General features: G+C 37.4%; 1 protein-coding gene across 7 annotated transcripts in view; it reads right to left on the reverse strand.

The window, feature by feature from the left end:
* The window catches only part of ACSL3 (acyl-CoA synthetase long chain family member 3), a 55,630-nt gene that overhangs the window by 14,807 nt on the left and 15,878 nt on the right, over positions 1-24,945 (reverse strand). For 5 of the 7 annotated variants that reach the window (XR_012630013.1, XR_012630012.1, XM_074877707.1 and 2 more), the window contains exons 2-11: positions 23,668-23,771; positions 19,625-20,042; positions 13,130-13,307; positions 5,781-5,890; positions 4,382-4,520; positions 2,625-2,775; positions 1,904-2,027; positions 1,561-1,632; positions 934-1,073; positions 57-229 (exon numbers count right to left, since the gene is read on the reverse strand). Coding sequence is in view for 5 of the 7 variants with exons in the window: in XM_074877707.1 (XP_074733808.1) it covers positions 57-229; positions 934-1,073; positions 1,561-1,632; positions 1,904-2,027; positions 2,625-2,775; positions 4,382-4,520; positions 5,781-5,890; positions 13,130-13,307; positions 19,625-19,975 (1,438 nt within the window). In the remaining 2 variants the exon portion in view is untranslated. Of the gene's footprint in view, positions 1-56; positions 230-933; positions 1,074-1,560; positions 1,633-1,903; positions 2,028-2,624; positions 2,776-4,381; positions 4,521-5,780; positions 5,891-13,129; positions 13,308-17,824; positions 17,868-19,624; positions 20,043-22,791; positions 22,865-23,667; positions 23,772-24,945 lie in introns of those variants that run through there. The other 2 variants (XM_074877710.1, XM_074877712.1) reach the window with 2 other exon arrangements.

The raw sequence follows: 24,945 nt of genomic DNA on the forward strand, positions 1-24,945 counted from the left end.
ACATGCAGAGCGCTCTGCACAGACCACAGCACACAGTGGGATGTACCGACACCAACCTTCCGTGATTGTGCCAGCTCCAGCTGATTCAGTTAATCCATACCCCTGTCCTACAGGGCAACAGAAACAAATGTTCATAAACCGCTGAGTTGCTGCAGAGAGCGGAGCTCCTCCACAAAGCAGGATGCGAATTTTTCCACCTAGCAGCATTCGTACTTTCCGGAAAATAAGGCTAAAATACAAATATAAGAGTATGTATTTGTTGCTTAAAACCAAAACAAGAGTGTACTGAATTTTGTATCTGAACTGAAAGTTTTCACCATCTTCATGGCATTCAAGGAAAACTTTGAAGGAGCACATTTAAGTTTTCAAAAACACAAGCAGAGATTTCTAAGCTTTCTTCCACATTCTAATTTGAAGATGGATTAAATGTCTTGAGAACGTAGATTTAGTAAGACAGTAAAGTTCTGTGATTTTCTCTTCAAAAATACTTTAAACAAGCTGTATAAATTTTGCAGTTATATTATCCTTTAGTCTCACTAAAGTTGGGAGTTGGACTCAGTGATCCTTAGGGTTCCTTCCAACTTGAGATATTACATGATTCACTTCTGTGAAAACGTGAAATCTACAGCCATCTATAGTAGACTTCCCATCTTACACAAGAACTGCATAAATCCATTATTAAAGTCCTGATTAAAATAACCCAATGAATATAAATCTCCAATCAGTTTCAAGTTATAACACTTGGTTTTATATATTTACTGATATAATTTATCACACAAACTTTTTTGTTGTTTCGATTAATTAGAGACTTGTTCATGTTCAAAGTGTCAACATTAAAACAAAGAAAAGCAACAAAAAAGTCAGATACTGCTCATATGGTAAGACTCTGATAAGCATTTTTTTTGGTGCCAGTGAAAATACAATTAAAATTACCTATCGCAGAGTGGGGTAGTGTAGCCTTTGGAAATCTGTTCCATTTTGTAGTTGTAGGCCAGTATAAATAGATTCCGCTGAAAACTAGTCATTTCATTCACTTTATTCATGACATTTTTGTAGATACGATCCATAATTTCCTAGTTACATAAATAGATAAACTTTAACTCAAAGAAACAGAAATCCTAAGTTTAGTACGACAAAAAGGAAACATGATCTTGAAATTTTAGTACATTTCAGATGACAACCCACTCCCAGGTTGTCTCCTCTTCTATTGCTAAGAGATAGCAAGATGTTCACAGAAAGAAGGAAATAAAACATCTGAGCAGGAGCACTAGTTAACGCCAAGCTGCCTGCTGCCAACTATCTTTACTCCATTTATTTACGATGATGAGCAATAGATGACTAATTAAAATGGCAATCTAATCCCCACAGCTATTTAAACTTTGAAAAGGTTGACACTCATATGAGTAGTTTATCCCTAACAAATAAACATCCAAAATATTATTTGAAGCTAGTTTAACATTAAAGGTTCTACCTTCTTTATTTAAATGAACATTGCATTAATTTTGTTGTTAAAAATGTGAATTATATTTAAAAAATAATTTTTAAAATTCAGTTACTTACCGGGACAGCTGCCATTAGGGTTGGCTTAAGTGTGGTAACATCACCTTTGCTTCCTTTCTTTATTTTAGAGGACTAAAGTGAAGAACAAGTTTACTAGCAGACACATTCAAGATTTTTAACATGAGAAATTAAGTGACATAGCACATCTTTCAAACAATCATTTTCATTTAAATTATATTTTAACAATTAAAACTAGTCCAGAGTACCAGTCATAACCACCAATACCCTGTTTCATGAATTGTAGAAAAGATTTGTTGTACTATTTTTAAAGAAATGCTACAAAGATCTGGTGTGAGTAATTAAGTATTTTTTTTTAACATAAGGGCTTACATCTACAACATACCTGGTCGGCTAATGTCTGAGGTGAAGAGTAACCAATGCGGCATCCATGAGACAGACACACAAGTTCAGCACTCAGCTCCAGAACATGGGCAAGAGGCAAATAGCCAATATAGACATCTTTTTCCCTGTTAAGAGTTTTTAAAAGATAGGTTTGTGTTGTACCATTAGAGTCCTCAGATGAGTCATTAAGCTAAATTTACACAAAGCTTACTGCAGAACAGTGAAAAAATGCCTTTGAGCTTGAGAACATATTTCAAATAATATGGGTTTTGTTTCAAAAGTTGTACAGTACATACTGCAGGTTTAAGGCATGAACAAAGTGTGATTGTTACTCATCCCAAGACAATTAACCATGTGTTGCAAAGGCATCTCTGTGTACAAGATTAAAAACTGCACCAAACAGAAAGAAACCACAGAATTTAATACTAACCAAAGTATTACTTAGTACTGCTTAGGAAAGCTTTCAACCACTCCAGTGCAAGGTGGCCTCACAGGCTTTTGTGTCCCAGTCTTCCCCACATACGGAAGACAAGAGACAAACTGCACATGTAGCAGTCACATCATTTAATGCAGTACTGGAAGAGGCTCAGACATCAGCGCATAGTATGATTTGTCACAGACAAAGCAAAATAAAACAGTTAATATTTTACACAGTAATTAATCTAAAATCATACGCAACTACACAATTCTTTATTTGCCAGTAAGTAACTGCTGGTACGTACCCCAGATTTGGAATCCTCTCAGCCATTCCAGTTATCCCAGCAATTATGTTGCAATGGGAGATCATAACTCCTTTGGGAACTCCTGTGGATCCACTTGTGTACATGATCACTGCAATATCCGATGGCAGAGGCCTGGCCTGCGGTTTGTTTCCTGTAATTTGTGTTAAAAAAAGAGAATGTATAACATGTGGAGAGCCTATCAGGCTGGGAGATCTGATATACTAACATATTTCAGCTGTCATTCCAATATAACACTACATGACTATTTCTATTACATTTTGCTTTCAGTTGAAAAGCTTGTGGTCAAGCTTAAGTGCCTTCACAAAGAGTAGGAACTTCTTTGTATTAGCTGAGCAATACTTGAAGTGATTGTCCTAGTCTACCATGACAACACTTCTTCTATTATGTTTCCCATATTCCTGCAGAGGAGAGAAAGATGGACAGAGCTTTTGCTCCTCCAAAATGCCACTGAGTTTCACACCCCTAGGAAGGTACGCTGCACTGGTTCCATGATGCCGCAGGGTCAGTCCCCGTTAGCAAAGGTACTGGTCTCATGTGCTCCCTGGCAGGGGAACAACACGCTGCCTCATTTGCAACACCTGCAGCAAGACACTGGTGAGCAAACATGAGGTCTAATTTCTATAAGTATTTAAGAAAGTTCAGTAGTTTTAAAGTGGTTTTTTTAATACTTGCTCTGAGAGCAAGATGACACAAAACCAATTGTGTTTATTCAGAGGAAAAACTGCATAATGTGCAACACATGTGGCACAACATACACGTGGAATGAGAAGAGTGAAAGCATATTTAATAATTTCCCACTCACTGAATCCTGTCCATCCTGCACAATAAACAGAGGAAAAAAACGTAAGCAGTCTAATACTTAATATAATATTAATTGAACATGCTTGACCATAAACAATTCATTGTAGTATTCCACAATTTATGAATGGTTAACTTGACAAAGATAATGATGTTCTCTTACTATAGTGTATATTTAAAAATATATACATGTGATATTTAAAAGACTGACAAAAGGATTAGACATCTTTTCACATAGCACATAGATTAACAAATCTCAAGAAGCTAATGAATTATAGCCCTATTTTTTTGTTTGTGTTGTCTGAAACAGTTTTAATAGTACATAAGACTGGTACATCAAAACCGTCAAACCACCTTTTAAAGAAATTGAGAGGTCGCGATGTGGGGAGCAAACCTGTCATTCCCCTAAACATCAACAGCAGATGGATTAGTCACCCACCCTACTCCTAAAATAAAATCCAATCCAACATTCATGTATGTCTTCAGTGGTTAAAAGATTCTGAAAACACAAAGAATGAGAACAGAAGGAAGCGACTACTGAATATAATGAAATCTTAAGATACTATGTTTAGCAGCTTTTCAGAGCCAAGAATAAAAATTTGTTATGATAAAAGTTAAAACACCTTCTGAAATTCTGAATTTTAATTCTAAAAGTGTTACAGAGACTGGAAATAGATTTCAAGAAATTTACACACTAGATTGATACTTTCAGCAATGCAATAAAAGTGACTAAGTTCTATCGGATTTAACTGGTTATTTAAATACCACAACCAAACCAAAAAACCCCACAGATTTTATTTAAAGAAAAAGCAGATGATAAAAGGTTAATCACTGCATAATTTCTTGAGATCTGCGATTTTCACAAGTCTATTCAACAGGGTCAAAGTAGGACAACAAATGAGATGAGATGATCCAAATAGAAAGAAGAGATAACCTACCAGTATCTGCCTTGGCCCCCATAGCTTGCACAGAAGCCATAGTATGAACAATGACACCCTTGGGAAACTCTGACCATGTTGTTGGTTTGCCATCCACTGTAATAATATGTCGCAGCAGTGGAACTTGAGAAACAATTTCCTGTGGAAATGAACAAGTGTTCAGAAATCTGGTTGTTCCAACAAGAGAAACAAACAAAAAACCCAACAATAAAACCCCATCTATTGTATGATGCATTGACATAAAATACCTGAGATTTTAAAACATCAGAGGATAAACCTGTCTACCTCAAACAGCTGCAAAACTTGAAACTTTCCACATGTAGATCTGCAGGACTGATTGAACTTTCCACTTAGAAGTCCAAAAACTTTTCTAACCATTTACTGATCTGGGTCTTATTTCAAGAAAAGCCCACAAATAAGACTGCAATGATTTGTAGAGATAATTGACTTTCCACTCTCATAGAACACTGAGAGAAACTGGCGATGCTGAGCTCACAGTAATTCTTATGTTGCTCCTTGACTATTACTATGCTATTTAAAATAAACAACAGCTAGCAAAAAATACAGAAAATTATTCGTTAAGCATTTCAAGCAAAAATGTGAGTTCTAAAACATTTATCAATATTCTAGTGGAAGAAGTAGTAATTATCATCTCTAACAGAAGAAATTCTCTTACTCCAAGCTGACATAAATGTGCATTGTATATATACTCTCATCCCAGTAACCTGAAAAAAAACGTTTGGGAAATTCTCATTCAAAATTCAGCAACAGTCAGTTTTTAATTGAAACAATCCCTTATGTGAAAGGTCTAGTTCCCCCAGAACACATGATGATGAAACTCATGCAGATTAGTTGTTGCACTTATGCATCCAATCTGGGTCAGAAGTCAAAAAGGTTTTTTGACTGTTCTAATGTTTAATAAGCTTTCCCCCGCACTGGAGAACAACTCTAACTCATCGAGCACCCACCTGTAGATTTAAGAGCCATTCTCTGCTGGGAAAACATCCAACAATAAATCAGGAGGATGATCACGTTTAGCTATTCATATACAGTTTATACATTTCTCTGTTCTTCCCATTTGCTTCAACTGTTAAATTTATAGGTACTAAACCTACTCAGAAACCATAGCAGTTTCTTGTAAAGATGTTGTTCCAGGCAGCACTGCAGCTCTTCAATAGGGCAAATTGCTCATCCTGTTCTCCAGAGTCATTGAGGAGCCTAATCCCACTGAAGGCTAACTATTGTTTTTTCTGTACATTAAGACAGATACATAAATCTTATTCTAAAAAGACATGTCTGCCCTACAGAAAGGCAATAAATCATTGTTCCATACAATGGAACCAGGCTTTTTAACAACAATGAACAGGTACACTGGAAAGAGATAGACAAGTTTTCTGACCTTCAATTTTGTTTGCATCAATTCTTTACTAGTAATGATGGTGGTGACCTCCGTTTCATTTAGCCCATGTACTATTGCTGGGCCTCCCAGAGTAGCATACAGAGTAACAACTGAAACACAAAATAGAGAAAAAAAAAAAGGGGTGAATCTCTGTTACACTTTCAAGTTTAGTTTACAATAAAGGGCTGAGATTAACCTGTTCTGTTAGGCAACACAGCAAAAGTATTTGTCAACCAATATAAAGGTGGTATAGTTTTATGTTTTGAAAAATACATATTACATGGATTTAAACACAGCATAATCTTCAGCTACTCCCAGAAGGAATAAAGAACCACTATGTGACTGTTTACTTTTTTCCAAGGTCTAACTAGAAGCACCAAAACCACATTACCCTATGTAATTCTCTTCTAGATCCACTCTCACACCTTCATAGGTTTTACCATTTTAAAAGTAGGCATCTGTTCTTAGTTTAATACACCGTTTAACAGTCCTGTTGTACACAGGAAAGAAAAGAGCTTTCATTTACATGACCTCTCTTTTCAGAATTTACATGCTCTGTTACTAGCCTTTTACAATTGACTGCTAATAAGAAATTATTATAACATTGTAATACATGTCATCAGCAGATTAATTCTCACACTCTCTAATAAAGCTGTGACTATCATATTCTCCCATCTATTTAAAACAACATAATAAAGGTGTACTGGGCTTGCGTGGCAAGGTTTTGGTAGTGGGGGGACTATAGGGGCAGCTTCTGTGAGAAGCTGCTGGAAGCTTCCCCCATGTCCCACAGAGCCAATGCCAGCCGGCTCCAGGACGGACCCGCCGCTGGCCCAGGCCAAGCCCATCAGCCACCGTGGTAGCGTCTCTGGGATAATGTATTTGAGAGAAAAAAAACAACTGAGCAATTGCAGCCAGGAGAGAGGAGTCAGAATATGTGAGAAACAACTCTGCAGACCCCAAGGTCAGTGCAGCAGGAGGGGCAGGAGGTGCTCCAGGCGCAGGAGCAGAGATTCCCCCGCAGCCCGTGGTGCAGCCCATGGTGAGGCAGCTGTGCCCTGCACCCAGGGAGGTCCACGGGGGAGCAGAGACCCACCTGCAGCCCCTGGGGGACCCCACACCAGAGCAGGTGGGTGCCCGAAGGAGGCTGTGACCCTGTGGGAAGCCCGCGTGGAGCAGGCTCCTGGCAGGACCTGTGGCCCCTTGGACAGAGGAGCCCATGCTGGATCAGGTTTGCTGGCAGGACTGGTGACCCCGTGGGGGACCCACGATGGAGCAGCCTGTGCCTGAAGGGCTGCACCCCATGGGAGGGACCCACGCTGGAGCAGTTCATGGAGGACTGCAGCCCATGGGAAGGACTCATATTGGAGAAATTCCTGGAGAACTGTCTCCGGTGGGAGAGACCCCACACTGGAACAGGGGAAGGGTGTGAGGAGTCCTCCCCCTGAGGAGGAAGGAGCAGCAGAAACAACATGTGATGAGCTGACCACAACCCCCATTCCCTGTCCCCCTGCGCCACTGGTGGGGAGGAGGTAGAGAAAGTCAGGAGTGAAGTTAAGCCTGGGAAGAAGGGAGGGGTGGGGGGAAGGTGTCTTAAGATTTAGTTTTATTTCTAACTATCCTACTCTGATTTGATTGGTAATAAATTAAACTAATTTCCCCAAGTCGAGTCTGTTTTGCCTGTGACACTAATTGGTGAGTGATCTCTCCCTGTCCTTACCTCAACCCATAAGCCTTTCGTTATATTTTCTCTCCCCTGTACTGCTGAGGAGGGGAGTGACAGAGAAGCTTTGGTGGGCACCTGGTGTCCAGCCAGGATCAACCCACCACAAAAGTTTTAATCATCACAATCATTAGACAATGAACTTACATCATGAGAATACAGAATAACAAGGAAAGAAAATATTTAGGAAGTTATTAGAAACACCATTTCCTGTATTTAACAACAGCTCATTAGGAATAGAGTGTTAAAACACAATTATTTCATATTAACAATTTTTAAATCATATTTAATTTCCTGCCATTTTAATGGGAACTGCATGAGAAAAGACAGGAAGAGATTGGGGAAGAAAAAGGCAGCTCAAAAAGGAAGAAAGGTATTGCTCTCAAAAAATAATCATTTCCTGTTTTCCAAGCAGAATGCTAAACAGGAATATCTCAAAAAAGCTGTAAGGTCAATCAATACAATCATTAATAATTACATCAGTGCTGGAAGTTTTGTCACATTAGGTATCTGAATTTCTTTTGTATTTTAGTCTGCATTTAGCTGAATATTTAAACAACAATTATTAAAACAAGACACCCCACTGTACATTATGGCTGTAACTATACTATGTTCACTGCAGCCAAAATAAAAAATAAAATAAAAATCAAACTCTGTTTTATGTTAAGATTTGAAATCCAGGCAGTTACTAACCCAGTGTAGCGTACTAAGGAAGAACTCAAAAGCAGTCTTCTTACACAAGAAAGTAAATAGTTGACCTCTACTTATTTTTTCCTTGTTAAAACAGTCCATCATAGTTCAGAACCATTGCAGGGCAAATGCACATGCACTGTGTTTTCTTTAATTTGGTGGGAGCAAAGTCCAGAAGAGTGCCTCTACTAGTTCCCACGAGCTCTCTCTACTTACTGCGGTGACCCCTGTTATATAAACATCTAGCAGAAATTCAGTTTCCCCAAGCCAACAAGTAAAACCAAAACGACACACCGCCTGGAAAGAAAAGTATAATCTCTGAAATAATCATTTATGTAGTTAATTACTCATCTACAAATAAGTCCCTCAAGGACAACTTAGAGCTATATGATAGAGCTAACGAGAGAGATACCATTTATATGATGGTGTACTAATACCATGGAGAGAAAAAAACCTGAGCAATGACTCTGATCTATGAAATTCTCACTTCTCCACACTGGCACCTAGAACTTTTTCAGGCAAGTCTGAAACTTTAGGTAACTTTTTTCTCTCCTTGTTCTCGTGAAAACATACTGAGAAGGGATTATCTTTTGTGTTCATCTTTACACATGCAATAGTAAAAGTGAGTCTTTGATATCTGAACTACTGCTTCTAGAAGTCTGACAAACAAAAAATTTCAACACCACTAAACTTGCCAGCTAATATACAAGAACAAAGCCTTGCCCTAAAGAAACAAATAGAACGTTTGCCATTTATTTCAATGTAACTAAAATGTTAAACTGAGTAATTTCGGCATCCCTCATACATCAAAAATAAAAAGCAAAATATACCTTTAAAGGCTTCAGCCAAATCAATTCTGACAAAACCACTTCTGTTCAAGCTTCAGGAAGGCGTGATTGAAAAATGAAACATAGCCTTTCCTATTTATTTCATTATTTGGTTATACACTCAGGTGTTTTATTTGCCCACACTGGTGAAGAGCTCTTCAGACAGATTAAGAGGAGATACTTTGGAAGAAAACCTGTTTTCATGTTAGTGCTTTTTTTTTCCATTTTTAAACTAGCAATCCCACTCTACCTCCTGCAAATACAAGACTTTGATAACTTCAAACAATGTAAAATTTACAATCAAGTAAATATTTCTAATCATAAAACTACTAGTTTGTGCAAGTACTCCATAACATAAACATTACTTTCTCCATTTTAATTCTTTAGTACAAAAGGCATTCTCTCCAACACTATGTATGAAGCAGATGAACCTGCTCTCTTGACAGCAGTTCTGGGCACATACCATCAGATTTAATACATTTCACATTCGGAAAGAATGTCACAACACTACCACAGCAGTTAGTTGTTGTGAAACTTACATTAGTGTTTTTCAGTTTACAAGTCACTCAGCAATGTCTTGCCACACTTCTTCAACATCACCTGAATTTTATAACTCATTCAGCAAACCGACCATGAATACTGCATGATAATATCATCATCTGCTAACACACAAGTCAGCCAAGTTCACATAAGATGACATACAGCTTCGATGCTAAATACCACGTCAGACAGTGTGCCGAAGCACGTCTCAGTAAGGGAATTTGAAACATTAATCCAACAAAACTAAAAACACATGCATACCATTCTGCACACGACATCCATACACTATCTCAGATAAATTTTTTTTTCCTCAAATTATGAAATCTTCCTAGGATTTGTAAGCGTACTTCACTTCCAAAGAAAAAATAAGTGATACAAGCCTTTGCATTTTATTCTCAGAATAGTCACTAGGAATCTAACATCTCAAAAGCGATAGAAGGGAACTGACATGGCATATTACGAGACATGTAGTTTAAAGGCAACACAGGCATCTCATCTGAGAACAGCCTGTGCAGATCTCTGCTCTGGTAGGCAAGTCAGCAGCAGTCACTCACTGAAGAAAGGACCAAAAATATCACTGAATTTAGGTTGGAAGGTACCTGGGAAGATCACCGGCACAAAACGATTCATTACAGCAGAGTGCTCAGGGCCAGTTCAGTTTCAAGTATCTCCAAGGATCAAAATTTCACAATCACTCCAGGCTCCTGTTCTGGCATTTAACCACCCTCACAACGAAGAGGTTTGTCCTAATATCTCATCAACTTTTCATATGTTTCAACTTGTGCCTGTTGTCTCCAGTCTTATCAAAACACACCTCTGAGCAGTCTGGCTTCATCTTCTCTGTACGCTCCCATTAGATAGTTTTAGACAGCAACAAGATCTCAACTCACTCAATCTTAATGCTGAACAGACCCCGCTCTGTCAGCCTCTCCTCATATGTCACGTTCTCCAACCCCTTCAGCATCTTGGCAGCCCTCCACTGGACTTGCTCCAGTATGTCAATGTCTTTCTCTTCCTACTGGGAAGCCACAAACTGGACACAGTACTCTAGATGTGGTCTCACTAGTGTCCAAAAGGGGGGGGGGGGGAGGATCACTTCCCTGCACCTGCCTGTTACACTCAAGCCACTACCACCCAGGATGCTGTTGGCCTTCACTGCAAGAAGGCACTACACATACCCATGGTTGACTCATTGTTCACCAGGACCTTCAAGTCCTTTTCTGCAAAGCTGCTCTCTACCCAGTTGCCCCCCAGCCTACACTGGTGCATGAGATATTCCAGCACAGGAATTTGTAATTGTCTTCATTGAACTCCACAAGGTACCTGCCAGCCAACTTTTCCTGCTTACAGGCCCCTCTGTACATCAGCTCTGCCCTCCAGTGTACTGGCTGCTCCCCCCAACTTGCTACAGGCTATGACCTCCTGTGTTTGCACTGTCCCATCATCCAGGCCTTCAATAAAGACATTAAACAGTATTGGACTCTGTATCAATCCCTGAGGGCTGGCAACTAACTTCATGCTACTGATTACAATCCTTTCAGCCAATGTCCAATGAATTTTCCATCCATCTTACCATTTACTTATCCAGTCTTTATCTGAATAGTTTGGCTGTACAGATCTATGGGAGATCATGTTAAAGGCCTTGCTCGAGTCACAGTATACAACATCCACTTTCTCCTTGTCCGCAGACCCAGTTATCATACAAGGCAAGGAAGGTGATTTTGAAAGGGTAGGGTCTAAGGCAATACATCCTGTAACCAACCCCACCCTTAAACTGAGGGAACAATACAGCATAAGGGTATACATAAAATAACCACTCAGACCCGCAGTAAAGACTTAATTAAATGAAAACTGCTTTATACTCATGAACATATGGCTTCTCAAACTGAAACAGACTCGTGCTTAGAGCAGAAAGGGACCATTTAAGATACAATTTGCTTGTTAGGCTTGCTTCCAAATTCTGAAAAAAGTCTAACTGATACATATCTTTAGTGCAGGTAGGTAGCAAATCAGGAATTTCTGCACATCTGGCTTTTACAGCCCATCTCTTATCGAAGGAGATAAAATCTGGCATGGGAGAGAAGAGGCCAAAGCATGTGAGGAAAAGCAGCTTCTAGAGTGCCTGGTGGGAAAATGAGAAACGTCCGCCTGAGAGCATCACAGAACCCAGCCAGGCTGAGCTTACAGTTAGGCAAATGACATATTATGAAGTGATGATGAAACAGACATTTGCAAACAACTCCTATACCGAGTTGAGATCAGCACTCAATAGGTTTCTCAGGCCTAGAGCTCTTACACTTATCCTTGTGCCTATGCTCAGACTGGGTTAGGGTATACAGCAGGTTTCCCACTGTGGCAGAGAGCCCTCTACATGGTTTGAGTGAAAGGGGAGTAAACTTGGCCTTGCATCTGTCTCTACCCTGTACAGTGAAGCTGTGCAAGGACACCTCCAGCCAGTCTGTCCTGTTCTGCTACTCCTCAAAGGCACCTCCAACACAGCCTGCAACTGCCCAGCACACACATTCTGCCAAGAAAGCACCTCCTCCTCCTTGAGCAGACTCAGCTCTGCCCCAACATAGTTTGTGGTCTCCACAATGAAACAGCAGAAGACTAAAGGATAAGTAACTAGAAATTACAGAATAGGACTAAGACTGTCATCAGACAGCAGAGCCCAAAAAGCACTTCTCTTATGATCACTCCATGAGAAAATGAGGAGTATCGCCCAGGGCAGAGAATCTAGCCTCAGTCTACTGCCAGGGTTAAGGATTCAGTTAGTGTATGATTAAAACAGATACTATGAATGAGACAGAGACTGACTTTAAATAGCTCACCAAAACTAAACATAGAGAGGTTTCTGAAATAATAACTTGGACTCAAGCTTGCCCTTGAGCATAATCTCAAATCAGCACCCAGGTTAAATCAGGATGCATTAAATGACATTCAATGGACTATGAGAAAGTCAAGAGGCAGAGAGAATTAAGGAAAATGTATCAGCTCAGCCTAAGGTTTGAGTTAAGGAACGACTTACAGTTTAGAAAAGGAGTTACTAAGCAACTTTTTAATTAGAAAGAGGTCTCCAAAATAAGGTCAGGACTTACTCCTTTTCACTTTTTAGAGATAACAAATACGATAAACTCTAACCAAAATCAAAATTGAAGAACTGACAAAACATGGAGTTAAAACAAAACTTACAGGCACAGATGAAGGTTTGACATCAACTCCTGAAACCAAGTCAATGAATTAATGTGTGATTTTTGTTTGTTTGTTTTTAGAAACTTAGAAATCTGGACTGATTTGAGATTAAAAGGAAATAAATCTCTCAAATTCACTGAGCAAGCTATACTTACTGAAACCATACTCCATCTGCAAACAGATACACGTTTCTCTATTCAATAAAGAAAAACACTACAAAGTGCACAGACTCTACCTTATGCAGTATTTTTTATTTGTAACTTTATGTTCTATATACTAAGAAAGCTTTATATAAAGTGAAGTAAGAAAAAAAGTTTATTTCAGACTGTGTTGCAAGATCAAAAGACATAAAAATGTTAGAAAAGGCGCATACTTACGCTGGTAGTTGCACATAAAGCAGGCCTGTGCTGCAATCATCCACTCAGCTCTAGTCTCACAAAAGATAGCAATGTTAGTCTTTGGTTGCTGACCCAATACTGCTAAGCCATTTCCAAAATTAACAGCTTTAATGTATACATCTTCATATGAAAGCCAGGTGTATTTGCCAAGGATGACCTAATAAGAATAATAAATTCAATTTAGAAAATGAAAATCCTTAACACATGCCATACTATATCTTCATCCACATGAAGAAACCACAGATGTTTGAAGTAATATTTGCTTGAATTATAACAGCAGTTTACTCAAGATAATGAATAATATTCGTGCCAAAAACTACAGGGACTATGGAAGTTCCAACACAAATACTGCAATATCTCCGTGCATGTTATCACCTCAGTTTCTACATTCACATTAGAAGAGCACATGATTCCCATCATATTTCACAGCTTCAGAAGCCCTCTGAAAGGCCATGGTTATCTGACCCATATACCTTTAGTTTTTACAAAGTTTTATTTTATGCTAAGTAAAGGGTGACAACACCAGCTAGTACAATACATTCTTTGTATTTGCTTTCTTGGATATTTGGGCTACAAGTCTCCTACACAAATATGATATTTAGGCATTCATTCTTAGTTTAAAAAAACAAGGAAAAAAAAGGGAAACTAGAATCCAGAAAGTAGTATATCAATGTGTCCTCAGTCAGAAATTGTGAAATCCCTTTCCCTTTGTTTGTTCCAAAACAAATGTCAGGAGGAAGAGGAGTAATCTTTTTGCCCCTTTTTTACTGTTAAACAAAAGTGAACAGAAGACTAGACTGGAAACTATTGGCAAATCACAGTACTGAAAAGTCATGTGGAAAACATTAAGCAATCTCACTTTTCTTCCGTATGGGAAAGCTGGTGCCCAGTAAAATCGGATTTACGTTTACAGGTCACTATCTACCATAGATTTCTGTGTGTGCACTTGTACCTTGCAATACTATTTTCTCACAGAGTGATAGAATACTTCTTTGAGGATATCCTAGATATTTTCTTATACAGATGTACTATGAGGATGTTTCATATTGAAAACCCAGACTCTAAATTATACCTTACCCATCTATTTATACAAGCACCTTGACAATTTTGAAAAATATAATTTTTCTTCGTCAAGTATTTCAGATATTTCCTTTGACTACATGGCATTAGTAATAAATGCAAGCAAACACTAAAAATAAAGCTTGAAAAGCAAATTTCTCCCTCCTCCCCCCCATTTCATTTATCAACTTTAAATTTCAAACTTGTGGGCTGTAAAATCTAACAACTTTTTGGCATGTAACGACATTTCTAATGAGTCTGTATCTCAACATCCACCTCCCTAATAAAATGAATTTGAAAATCTCTCATCCTCTACTAGGGCATTGAAATCTAAATATTTCTTTTATCAAAACACTTTTTCAAGCTGCTGAAGTTTACTATTGGGTAACTGAGTTGTACCTACTACAGCCTTGCTACATATTGCTCACTAATCTACTTGTTCAGCAGGACAAACCTTTCTTAACTCAGGACAGGAATACGTGCAGCTGCTTGGAAATGTCACAAATGTCTATTAGGAAAATATTTCACAAAAACAAAAAACAATACTCGCCAACAACAGCAATACTTAGCAATTTCACCAGAAGAAAAGAAACATTTCTTACACAAATATCTGCACAGGTTTTCCCGTTTTATTTACAGCAACTCAGCTTCAATGGCAAATACGCTGTTTCAGAGCCAAAAAACTTACTGGAGAAGAAACATCACACTGAATTTCTCTGCTGTAACTGGCAAGAGAATCACAGCAGAACTGCTGCCTGACCATATTCGCAGGACGGTGGGGCAGAGGACTCGCACCACTGCCAGCGCGCACAGCTACAGCCCCCCAAGGACAAGGGCCGGGGAGTTCCTTTCGGTTTCAATACATCAAGGTATTTCTGGTGTGGAAAACTTTTACTGCTTCCAAAGAAAATATTGTACTTCTTCCTGTCCATCCAAATTTCAGTAATTTGGAATTTTTATTCCAATTGGGGACATTTTTCCCCCAAAGGCAGTATTTTTGGCAAATCTGGAAATTCCTGACAAGCTCATCAGCTGAAAACAATTTATAGCAGTGAATTGCGCAACACCCTTTCCACCACTGTACTCTACCTAGTGTGGCCTCAGGGATACTGCTCTCAAATAATTAGGTCAAGAAATACAAGCAGATTCTCATTACTGTTTCTGGTAAGTTTGCCAATCCATAAATGGACAGGTTTTGGTAATTTTCAACATTACATAACTCACTGAAGTTAGAATAAGAAATCATTAAAGGGTCAAAAATGGACCTTTCTGAATAACACTTGTGATTCTGCTTTTTTTCCCCTTTTTTTATTCACTTAAATTATTTTTCCTCATTGCTTAAACAAGTCTGATATAAAGTAGTGAAAGAAGGCCTTATCGGTGCTTTTCTTTCTTAAAAGTTTAGAAGTCGCACAGAAAGTATAGCACTGTGAGTTATAGCTATTTTTCTATATATAGAAATATAGTTGTATCTCTGAAGAATGCTGACGGGTGAAAATAGATGAGAAGACCTTTTCCAATGCACCTGTTTTGACTCTTACTCTTCCTGCTGCCTTCCATGTATTTAAATTCCCGTGTTCCCTTCCTCCCCGTGCCCAGCATTTCTTCTCTGTTCCCTCCCTATGACACATTAATATACTGCCTCTGTCCGTATGTCCCTTTCTTCTGCATTTCCCTGTATGCTTCTTTTGCAGGACACAGAGCAGGTTATGGTTTCTCTAATCCTTCCTTATGTTTGAGTATGTCTCCAAGTCCATCTCCCTTCCCGGCCCTTCCCTCAGTAGCTTTCGCTAATATTTTCCAATGTACAGTTTCTATTGTAAACAGCTGTTAAGACTGATGTTAACTGCCACAATCTTTTAAACATTCATAAAGGTTTTACAGCTTTCAGAACTTATTTCTGCTAGATAACTACTTACACACGTAAAGAAAGTAACTGTCCAAGAGTTTGCAAGAGAAGGGCCCAAGAAGTCAAGATTATCGAGAACTGATTAAACAGACACATAAAACCAAACACTGAATCAGAAGAGACAGCACCTCTGAATGTTCACTTCAAAATACCACATTAAATAGAAAAATACTGCCCTCTAGTGCAACAGCTTTTAAACATACTTAAACTGCAAGTTATTAAAAATATTTGAGTTACTTAATGCATTGAAAAATATTTACTGTATTAATATTTGGAAATCCAACAAAGTATAGAGACTAAATACTTGCTGCACAGTAACCATTTCTTTATTCTTGATTTTACGGAAGCCACATTCAAATTTTCAGTGTGAAGGTATCGCAAAATGTTCCCAAAAAAGCTGCAGGCACACATAGAGTCATTAAACTACCTGACCTCAGTTACCTTTCATGGTTTTCCTAAAAGTAGCTTATAAGGCTTGAAGAACCTTGACTACAATTTGGAAACCAGCAATCATGAATTAAATATATTTTCTTGTAGAAAGTATATTAAAAGTAATACAAAGGAGGTTATTTGAAATGTCCATTTTTGACCTTTCACATGAAATCATGAATTGCAGCTGAACACTTCTGAAAAACCCCACCCTAATATATTATTTACATAGCACCCTAGATTTTTCAACATCATAAGCTACTCTTCCCGCTCAATGACTTGGCATGGCAAGAACCTTCCTGCAACTTCACAGTAAGTTTCAGTATCAGCAATAATGAGTAACATTTTGAATTCTCAAGTGCTTGCCAATGTTCTGTTTCACATAAGTCTCACAGGCTTTAGATGCATCACTTTCCCCTACCAAAATCCAGTTTACTTTTCCCCACTAGGTCTTATTTATTATGTTTTCATAAATTCTGGTTTTGGTTACAAACCCTTCTTAGAACAAAACAAACAACTCCCCCCCCAAACCAACAAAAGAACACACACACAAAGCAAAATCCACACACCAACATATATAAAAGCAAGCACATGACAACATAACCTGTAACTAAGATGACATAAAATAATCAACCAGCAGAAAAAAGCTCATCTTTTGGGCATAGTTAAATTTAAACTCTGCTTAAATTAATTAATTTTTCCAATTAATTACATCTTAATCTCTAAAGTATTTTCAACATTATTTTATCCTGAATTAAATACATATTTTATGAAATTAGTATTAGGTATGCTTTCCAATCCATGTATTAAAAGACACTACAGAAGGAAACAGAAAAACTAACTACATATGAAATATTATAAAATGTAAAGTGGGCAGAAGCAAGTTTTTCTATTTTATTAACATCCATGAATTTCTGCTACTTTGGCAACTACACAGGAATAAATAAATCTTTTGAACAATATAATATCATAAATATTCAAGAAATTACAGATTATCTGGGATATCACTGTTCTCGGAATAAATTAATGTAGCACCTGATCTTAAAGATGTTAAATATCTAGCTTTAAATAATTTTAGCTAGAAGGGTGAGTACACTTAGTTCTCCTAAGAATCAGAAGGTTAATATTTTACTCTGAGATATACATTTATCCCATTAATGAATCATTAATTAGGCTAATCTAGCCCGTTTCAATTTGCACAGACATCTTCTAATAGGTAGTGCAACTCGTACACAGACCCATGATCTACATTCACATCTGCCCGACTTGCAGCTGACCTCAGAAAAATGCATCAATCATTCCCACCACTGTGTTCAATTTCTGAAAGGGAAAAAACAATGAACGAGTTTTGCAACTCCTCTAAGTATAGAATTTATATGCATTATATTTAAGAATTAAAATTGTCATAAACCTTTCCAAAAAGCTGCACCAAATAAGCCTCAACAAGTTGCCTTTACTAAGGGGAACCAGGCAATAAAAAGATGCATGGTATGAAAGACAAAAAGGAAAAGAACTCGGACATTTAGAATCAACAAGCTATCTTGTGAAATTTTCTGATTTTCCTCACTTGCTAAAACATGTTACAAGGTATTAAGAAACACTGTATTCCTTAATAGAAAAAAAAAAATTAAAAGTAGACTTATGCGATAATGCCACAACTTGGCCAAAATAACACGAGGGCAAGTATGGCAATCAAGCATAATGAACTGTTGTGTCAAGCTTAGACAAAATTACCTAATTTATGTAATTCCTAAATCTAAATGCTTAGAAACAAGTAATTTAAGTAGGTCAACACCAACATTCTTCAGCTTTCCAATATTCAGAACACTTTGCTTGCATAACGGAAAAGGCTAACACTCCTAAATTCTTACACCCTACATTACTAATTGTGTTTAAAAAAACAGATTACGGGCAGCCAAAATTCTGATTTGTGCTCGGAAGTCCACTTTGTATAACATTAACTTTCCATTTCTTTATGGGACAATGAGGCAGCACCAAAAAAGATCATATGTACCCATTTCTCCCAGCATTTCCTTCATACTGAAAAGTGAACTCCACAGGAAGTTTCACTAACAATTAAAGCTTCTATAAAGATTTTAACAGAACTAAATTTTACCATGTATTGTGATATTAACCAAATTCTACTTTAAACATTATACTCCTATATCAGAATTAAAACTAGCCATATTTAAGGAATCCTTTACTATATGAAGAGATAAATTTTTCTTCTGCAGGAAAACTAATCTGAACTAAAAATTGTCTTTATAGTGTGTAGTTAACAACTTCTGGATTAGAACTGCAGACCTTTAACACATATCCACACATATCCATGTTAATGGTCTCCTGACTTGCTTCTTCAGGCAAAACTGCATTTTTAATGCCTCTGAAGAAATACAAAGCTGCAAGTGACAACACAGGCCTGAATGCAAAAGACTATAAAAAGGCAGTCCCTTGAAACAACAGAGATTTATACTGAAATTATATCTCCCCCATACACCATGATTACAGATTAGCAGAGAAGTAGTTCACCTTAAAGGAGATTGGGGGGGGGGGGGGGGAAGACTCCTCCAATTAAAGTCTGTGCAATCCTTTTCCAAACGAAATTTCATTGAAGCCCTGAATTCACAGGGCAAAACAGTAAATCTTTAAGTTACAATTAAGTTTACAGGAAAGACACAACTGAGTATAGGCATCTAGTAATTCTTCTACATTTATCTGATGATAGTTCAGAATAACACAAAGGGAGACTTTTTTTAGTTCACCTAAAAGGAAAACTTTAAAGCCAGTTACATCATTAACTGAATATTAAAAACAAATACCTAAAATACATTTGCATTTTTTCTTTGACTGAAACCAAAAAAAGGTTATCTACTCCAGAATGCAAAACAAAGGTTTAGATTTGTTTTAAACACCGAGTAACGAAAGATTGGGAATTAGATAAGTTAACTCTTCTCATGATGTTTAAGGAGAGAAACTTAGTTTTTCCCCTGATTTGCTTTACTGGACTAGAAGTGTGCAAAAGAGAGTAAACACACTTTGAAAAAATTCTTCAAGGTAGACTGCAAAAAAGGACTTACCTTTTTAAAAACTTTTCCTGATGGCTGGATTTCATCTTCCTCTTTTAGGATTTCACGTGTTCCCAAGAGTTTTTTGTCCTTAAATTTAGTTTTAGCATATTTAAAAACTTTGTCGAGTGTATCACACCCAGGATATAAAACTGAAGCTAAGCAATGCAGACTGTTAACAGATCTGTACGCACCCCCAGGCTTGTTATTCACAGGTTTAGCTTTAACCTGCTTGGCTTTTGCTATAGCGTGCCTTGATCCTGAAAATATGTACCACGGAATGTATGTTACAAAGGAGTACACCAAGATTATAAAGTTTATAAAGTGTAAAAGAACAGGGTTGATGTTATGCTTCAACTTCATTTTGGCTGCTTGCAAAGGTTACAAGGAAGAGTTCGGCAACACGGATCAATTAGGGATCCAAAAAGATCTGAAAAGAGAAAACAAAAGGTTAGTGGTAAACTCTATAGCTGTTGGCAGGAGGGTAATTTTCAGACATATTATTACAATCCATATCCCAATAGGTCTTTTTATGCAGAAATTAGGCTAGAAGTCTTAACTCCTTACACAAACGAAACAAGACACCAATCCACAAGGAAAAATTCATCCATTCCCATTTAACAGACTGCAGTACTTACTAATATTTTTATTTCTTTGGACACTACACAACACAAACAGAACCTAGAGGAATTCAGGACCTGGATTTTTAATTAAATGACATGTGAATGGCATATATTTATCTGAAAATGCTATGTGATTATACAACTTACAGCATTGTCTCCAACCACATCAGAATACCTATATGTGCATCTTCACTAGTAGTCTTCATGACCTTTGACTGTAAATCATCAACCTCCATGAGAGCCTTAACAATTCAGTAATGCCACTGCTCTGTATGTGGAAACCCCAACCACTAAGTATGTTGAAATGCTTTCCAAACATTATACAGACTGGGAGACCTACGTAAGAGAAAGAAACTAACCTTCCTCCCTCAAGTCCCTGTATGCAACAGAACTTTGCTGGCTCTTTTATTCCTAGGACTTTCCATCAGTCCTATGATTTCAGCCTCAGTACTAGTATGCAGTGGGCACACTTTATAGAAATAAATATGACAATAAGTAATATTTGGTAAATATTGGAAAATGGCTTAGAAATATCCCCAAAATCCTAGCTACGGCACTATGAAGAGATGTGTAACTTTTTCCAGGATCCCTAATGATGCCAAGGTATTCACTCTGACTTTTTTTAAAACATCATTTATCATATCTAAAGAACACAATGATGCAACTTTTTAATGGTTTCTACTGTGGAGACAAGAAATTATGCCATCTATCTTAAAGATCAAAAAAATCCAACAGAATAATTAAAATCGTTATGGAAAACAGGGACACTTTCATAACGGCTGAAGATTAATTTCTGCAACAGTGAATAAGCTACCAGTTACAAAAATCAGTGTTTTGCACATAAAAGCAAAATGAACTATAAATACACTTCACTCAGTTAACTTTTCAAATGCATTGCTACAACTGTATTAAAAGCAATACTATAAATCAAGCAACTAATAATGATGTGTATAGAAGATGCATGACTTTGATAATTCTTTCTAAATTAAGTTTTCATTCATAAGATACATTGCCAATACCCTATTATTCTTTGCTGATGTCTTATGTTCATTGACTCTTTGAAAACCCTAATGAAAAAAATTTTAGTTGAAAAAGTAACATTTAAATCATATAAGATCTTTCAGTAGTAATGGAAGGAAACCATGCTTCATGAATCTTAGATTTCTAGATCCTTTTGGGAACAGATCAACCCAATATCCTTCGTCGGATGAGATTAATTCCATCTTTCTCTAAACTGTACAATTTCTTAAAACTCCAAGCAAAAAGATCAGCTTCTTCCCTAACAAGCTGCTGCAACCTCATTGTTAACGGTGCATAGTGCATCGTTACAGGCAGTTTGAAGGAACCAAGCAACATCAGGGTCTATTCTGGAAAGCACCCAGACACATATTCAAATAAAGCGCAGGAGCTCTTCAAAGTAGGGACTTACTGAATCAAGCTGCAGAGGGAGAAAGGGACTTAAAAACCTAAAAAAAATATGGAAGCGTATTATGTTTTCATATTCAGATCAAAGATATTCAGGCCAAGTAAGACTCCATTTTTCTTTCTTTAAAAATCTTAGAAGTAGGAGACAGCAAACTTTACCAAGAGAGAATGCTCCTGTGCCAGTGTCTAACAACTTGGCAACTGATTTCTGACTGTGATATTTACAGAGCATCTATGCTTGTAACTAATTATAATTACCACTGTACTTGGGAGCAGGAAAAGTGCAGTCCCTTTTTGAACAAGCAAGAAAAGTATATGCTAGTATTCTCATTAGAAAGGTAAGTTCCAATATCTTTGTAGGGTGACAGTTCTAAACAGAGCTGAGCCACAACACAAAGGAAGTTCCTTGGTGGCAATGTAAAGGTTCCACCTCTTTCCTTGTATAACTGAAGACCATAAGATGATTTTAACAAGTCATTTCATTTATTGGTTTGCTATGCTGGTGGAGAGAAAAGTTCCAGGTAAACAGGAGGTGCAGTTTAAAATGCCTTCATCCAACAGATTTATCATTGCCATTGCTGGCAGAAGAACACTGAAGTCAGCTAAAGGGATCACTATGCATCCAATAAAAAAATCATTTTGATGACAATGTAGAAGCAAAACTTTCCCCTAACTTGAGGCTAGAGTGCTAGCAGTACAACAGTTATCTTTTCCTGCAAGCAAAGCCAATGCAGCTGAACATGACAGTACGCTTTTCGGGGGGTTTTTTTGTTTGTTGGGGTTTTTTAAAAATAAAAGGTCATTTAACCTCCAAAAAAAAAGTTTTAATGACATTGTAAAAGAAAATGTTTGTTTTCATTAAGATACAATGTTTGGACATGCATTTTTGTCTATAACAATTGCTGTTTTGAACCTTTAATGTATGGTATTTTAAAAACTCAACATGAAAATACATAATTAATAACCAATTTGTAGAACTGATTTGAAAATTAGAAGTCTTAGGGAAATCTTCAATGTTATATAAAATTTGAAAGGCTTGAAAGGGATGCACTGTTTGCTGTTTAATATTCTACCTTAAAAAAAAAACAAAACAAAAAAAAGCCCTCTGAAAGACTTAGTGAAATACTATACCTGGGCTTTACAATTTCATAAAATACAATTTGTGGTCACATCGTTAATTCTGGAAGTATAAGACTGCTTTTCACTGTAAAGAGAGGGTAAATAAACACATTTTGGGGCTGGAAATGGAAAGCAGAAGACAACAGGATCCTAAGCAGTTTCTAGTTAAACTATGACACTGCAAGAAAGTCCACTGCCTTTACAATACTGTTCTTAAGTAACTCCTGCTTAATCACTGACAAATAAAAATACATGATGCAAATAAACGGACAAATAAAAATACATGACGTGAAAATATTTTAATTTAGTGGTTCAGTCTGCAGATTAGCTGTAAACACTCAGGTTCTTACAGAACATGCACCCATTCTGGTTTCACATAATCCTGCTGGGGTTCTGAGAAATCAGTGTTCAAACCACGACTAGTGATGCAGGAAAGGTTGGCAGGTTAAATCCTGGAGGAAAGAGCTGCTAATATATGCAAGAATATAAATTATAGAAAAACTGTGCAAGCCAATGTTTCTGCACGCACATAATAGCTCTTCAGCTTATATGTAATTCCATTTCACAAAGTAGTCACCAAACGGGAAAGAGTAAGACCACAAGTTAAAACTTACACACTTTTTTCAACAGCAAAGAGAAGCAGCAACCAACACACTCATTCATGAGTCTGGAAAAGTAAACCGGCAGTTCTCAGGACTGATCCTGCTTAATACATAATCCGTGATTTGGCCTGATATACTACTTATACTAATACTGTTATACCCTTTAGTTTTAGAACAACACTTTTGTTAAATGAGAAAAAAAATCCTTAAAGGAATGTGTTTACTAATTGAACTGCTTATAATAATTACACTACAATAAAAGCATAAATTAACAAGAAAAAGAAACCTTATGCAACTTCTCATCATGGCAGGTACAGGTACAACAGCCGATACGAGATGTTCCCGTCTCAGTTTACTCAACAGGAGCTGTCACAGGCAACTGCACAAAATCTAAAAATGGAAAATCCCCATTAAATATAGCAATCATAAAACACATCCTCCATTCTTTCACTTGTCTTTTACAGTAAATAAAACCTTTTGCTCATCTAATACTGCACTATATCACCTTGGAGAGTCTAGGCCCACTACATCGAAGTTAAAATAAAACAAACTGTTAACGCACAACATAGTTACTCATGGTTCATACTCAAGTCCAGTATAATCAAGGTGCCTGGAAGAGCATTAAATTCAGTAACTCATGCTACTTGCCTCCCTGACTAACTCCCCAGTGTCTTTCAGTGTGCCATGGTTTAACCCCAGCTGGCAATTAAGCACCACACAGCCGCTCGCTCACTCCCCACCCCGAAGTGGGACAGGGGAGACAACTTGGAATAAAAAAACTCATGGGTTGAGATAAAGACAGTTTAATAGGACAGAAAAGGAAAGGAAAATAATAATAACAGAATATACAAAACAAGTGATGCACAACGCAATTGCTCACCACCCGCTGACGGATGCCCAGCCAATCCCCGAGCTGCGGTGCCCCCTGGCCAGCTCCCCCCAGTTTATGTACTGGGCATGATGCCGTATGGTATGGAACAGCCCTTTGGCTCGTCCTGGCTGTGTCCCCTCCCAGCTTCTTGTGCACCCCAGCCTCCCCTGGCCAGGCAGTATGAGAAGCTGAAAAGTCCTTGACTTAGTATAAACACTGCTTAGCAACAACTAAAACTTCAGTGTGTTATCAACATTCTCATCCTAAATCCAAAACACAGCACTGTACCAGCTACTAGGAAGAAAATTAACTTTATTCCAGTTGAAACCAGAACACAATATAACATTGGTTCTACTGTTTGGGGTGAAAAAAATGTACATAACTTTGTATATCTATCTACGCAGAGAATACATTTCAGTTTGAGTAATAAATATTCCTGGACACTTTATAAAAAGACTCCATAAAACAGTAATCATTAAATTTATCGACTTCTATTATACGTCAAGGTTTTATTTATTGCTGTTTGCAGAATGAAGTCTTTCTTAAAAACCTGTGCAAGCAATGCCCATTTAAAATACATAGCAAATGTAAACATTCCATAGCTATTACCCATCAGCAAACGTTATTATTTACACAGCTATTCAGCTTGCATGCAGATAATCTTTTCCAGAAAAGAGTTTCAGTGGATTGACT

This window comes from Strix uralensis, chromosome 9 (assembly GCF_047716275.1).
Source record: "Strix uralensis isolate ZFMK-TIS-50842 chromosome 9, bStrUra1, whole genome shotgun sequence".
NCBI classification, from domain to species: Eukaryota; Metazoa; Chordata; class Aves; order Strigiformes; family Strigidae; genus Strix; species Strix uralensis.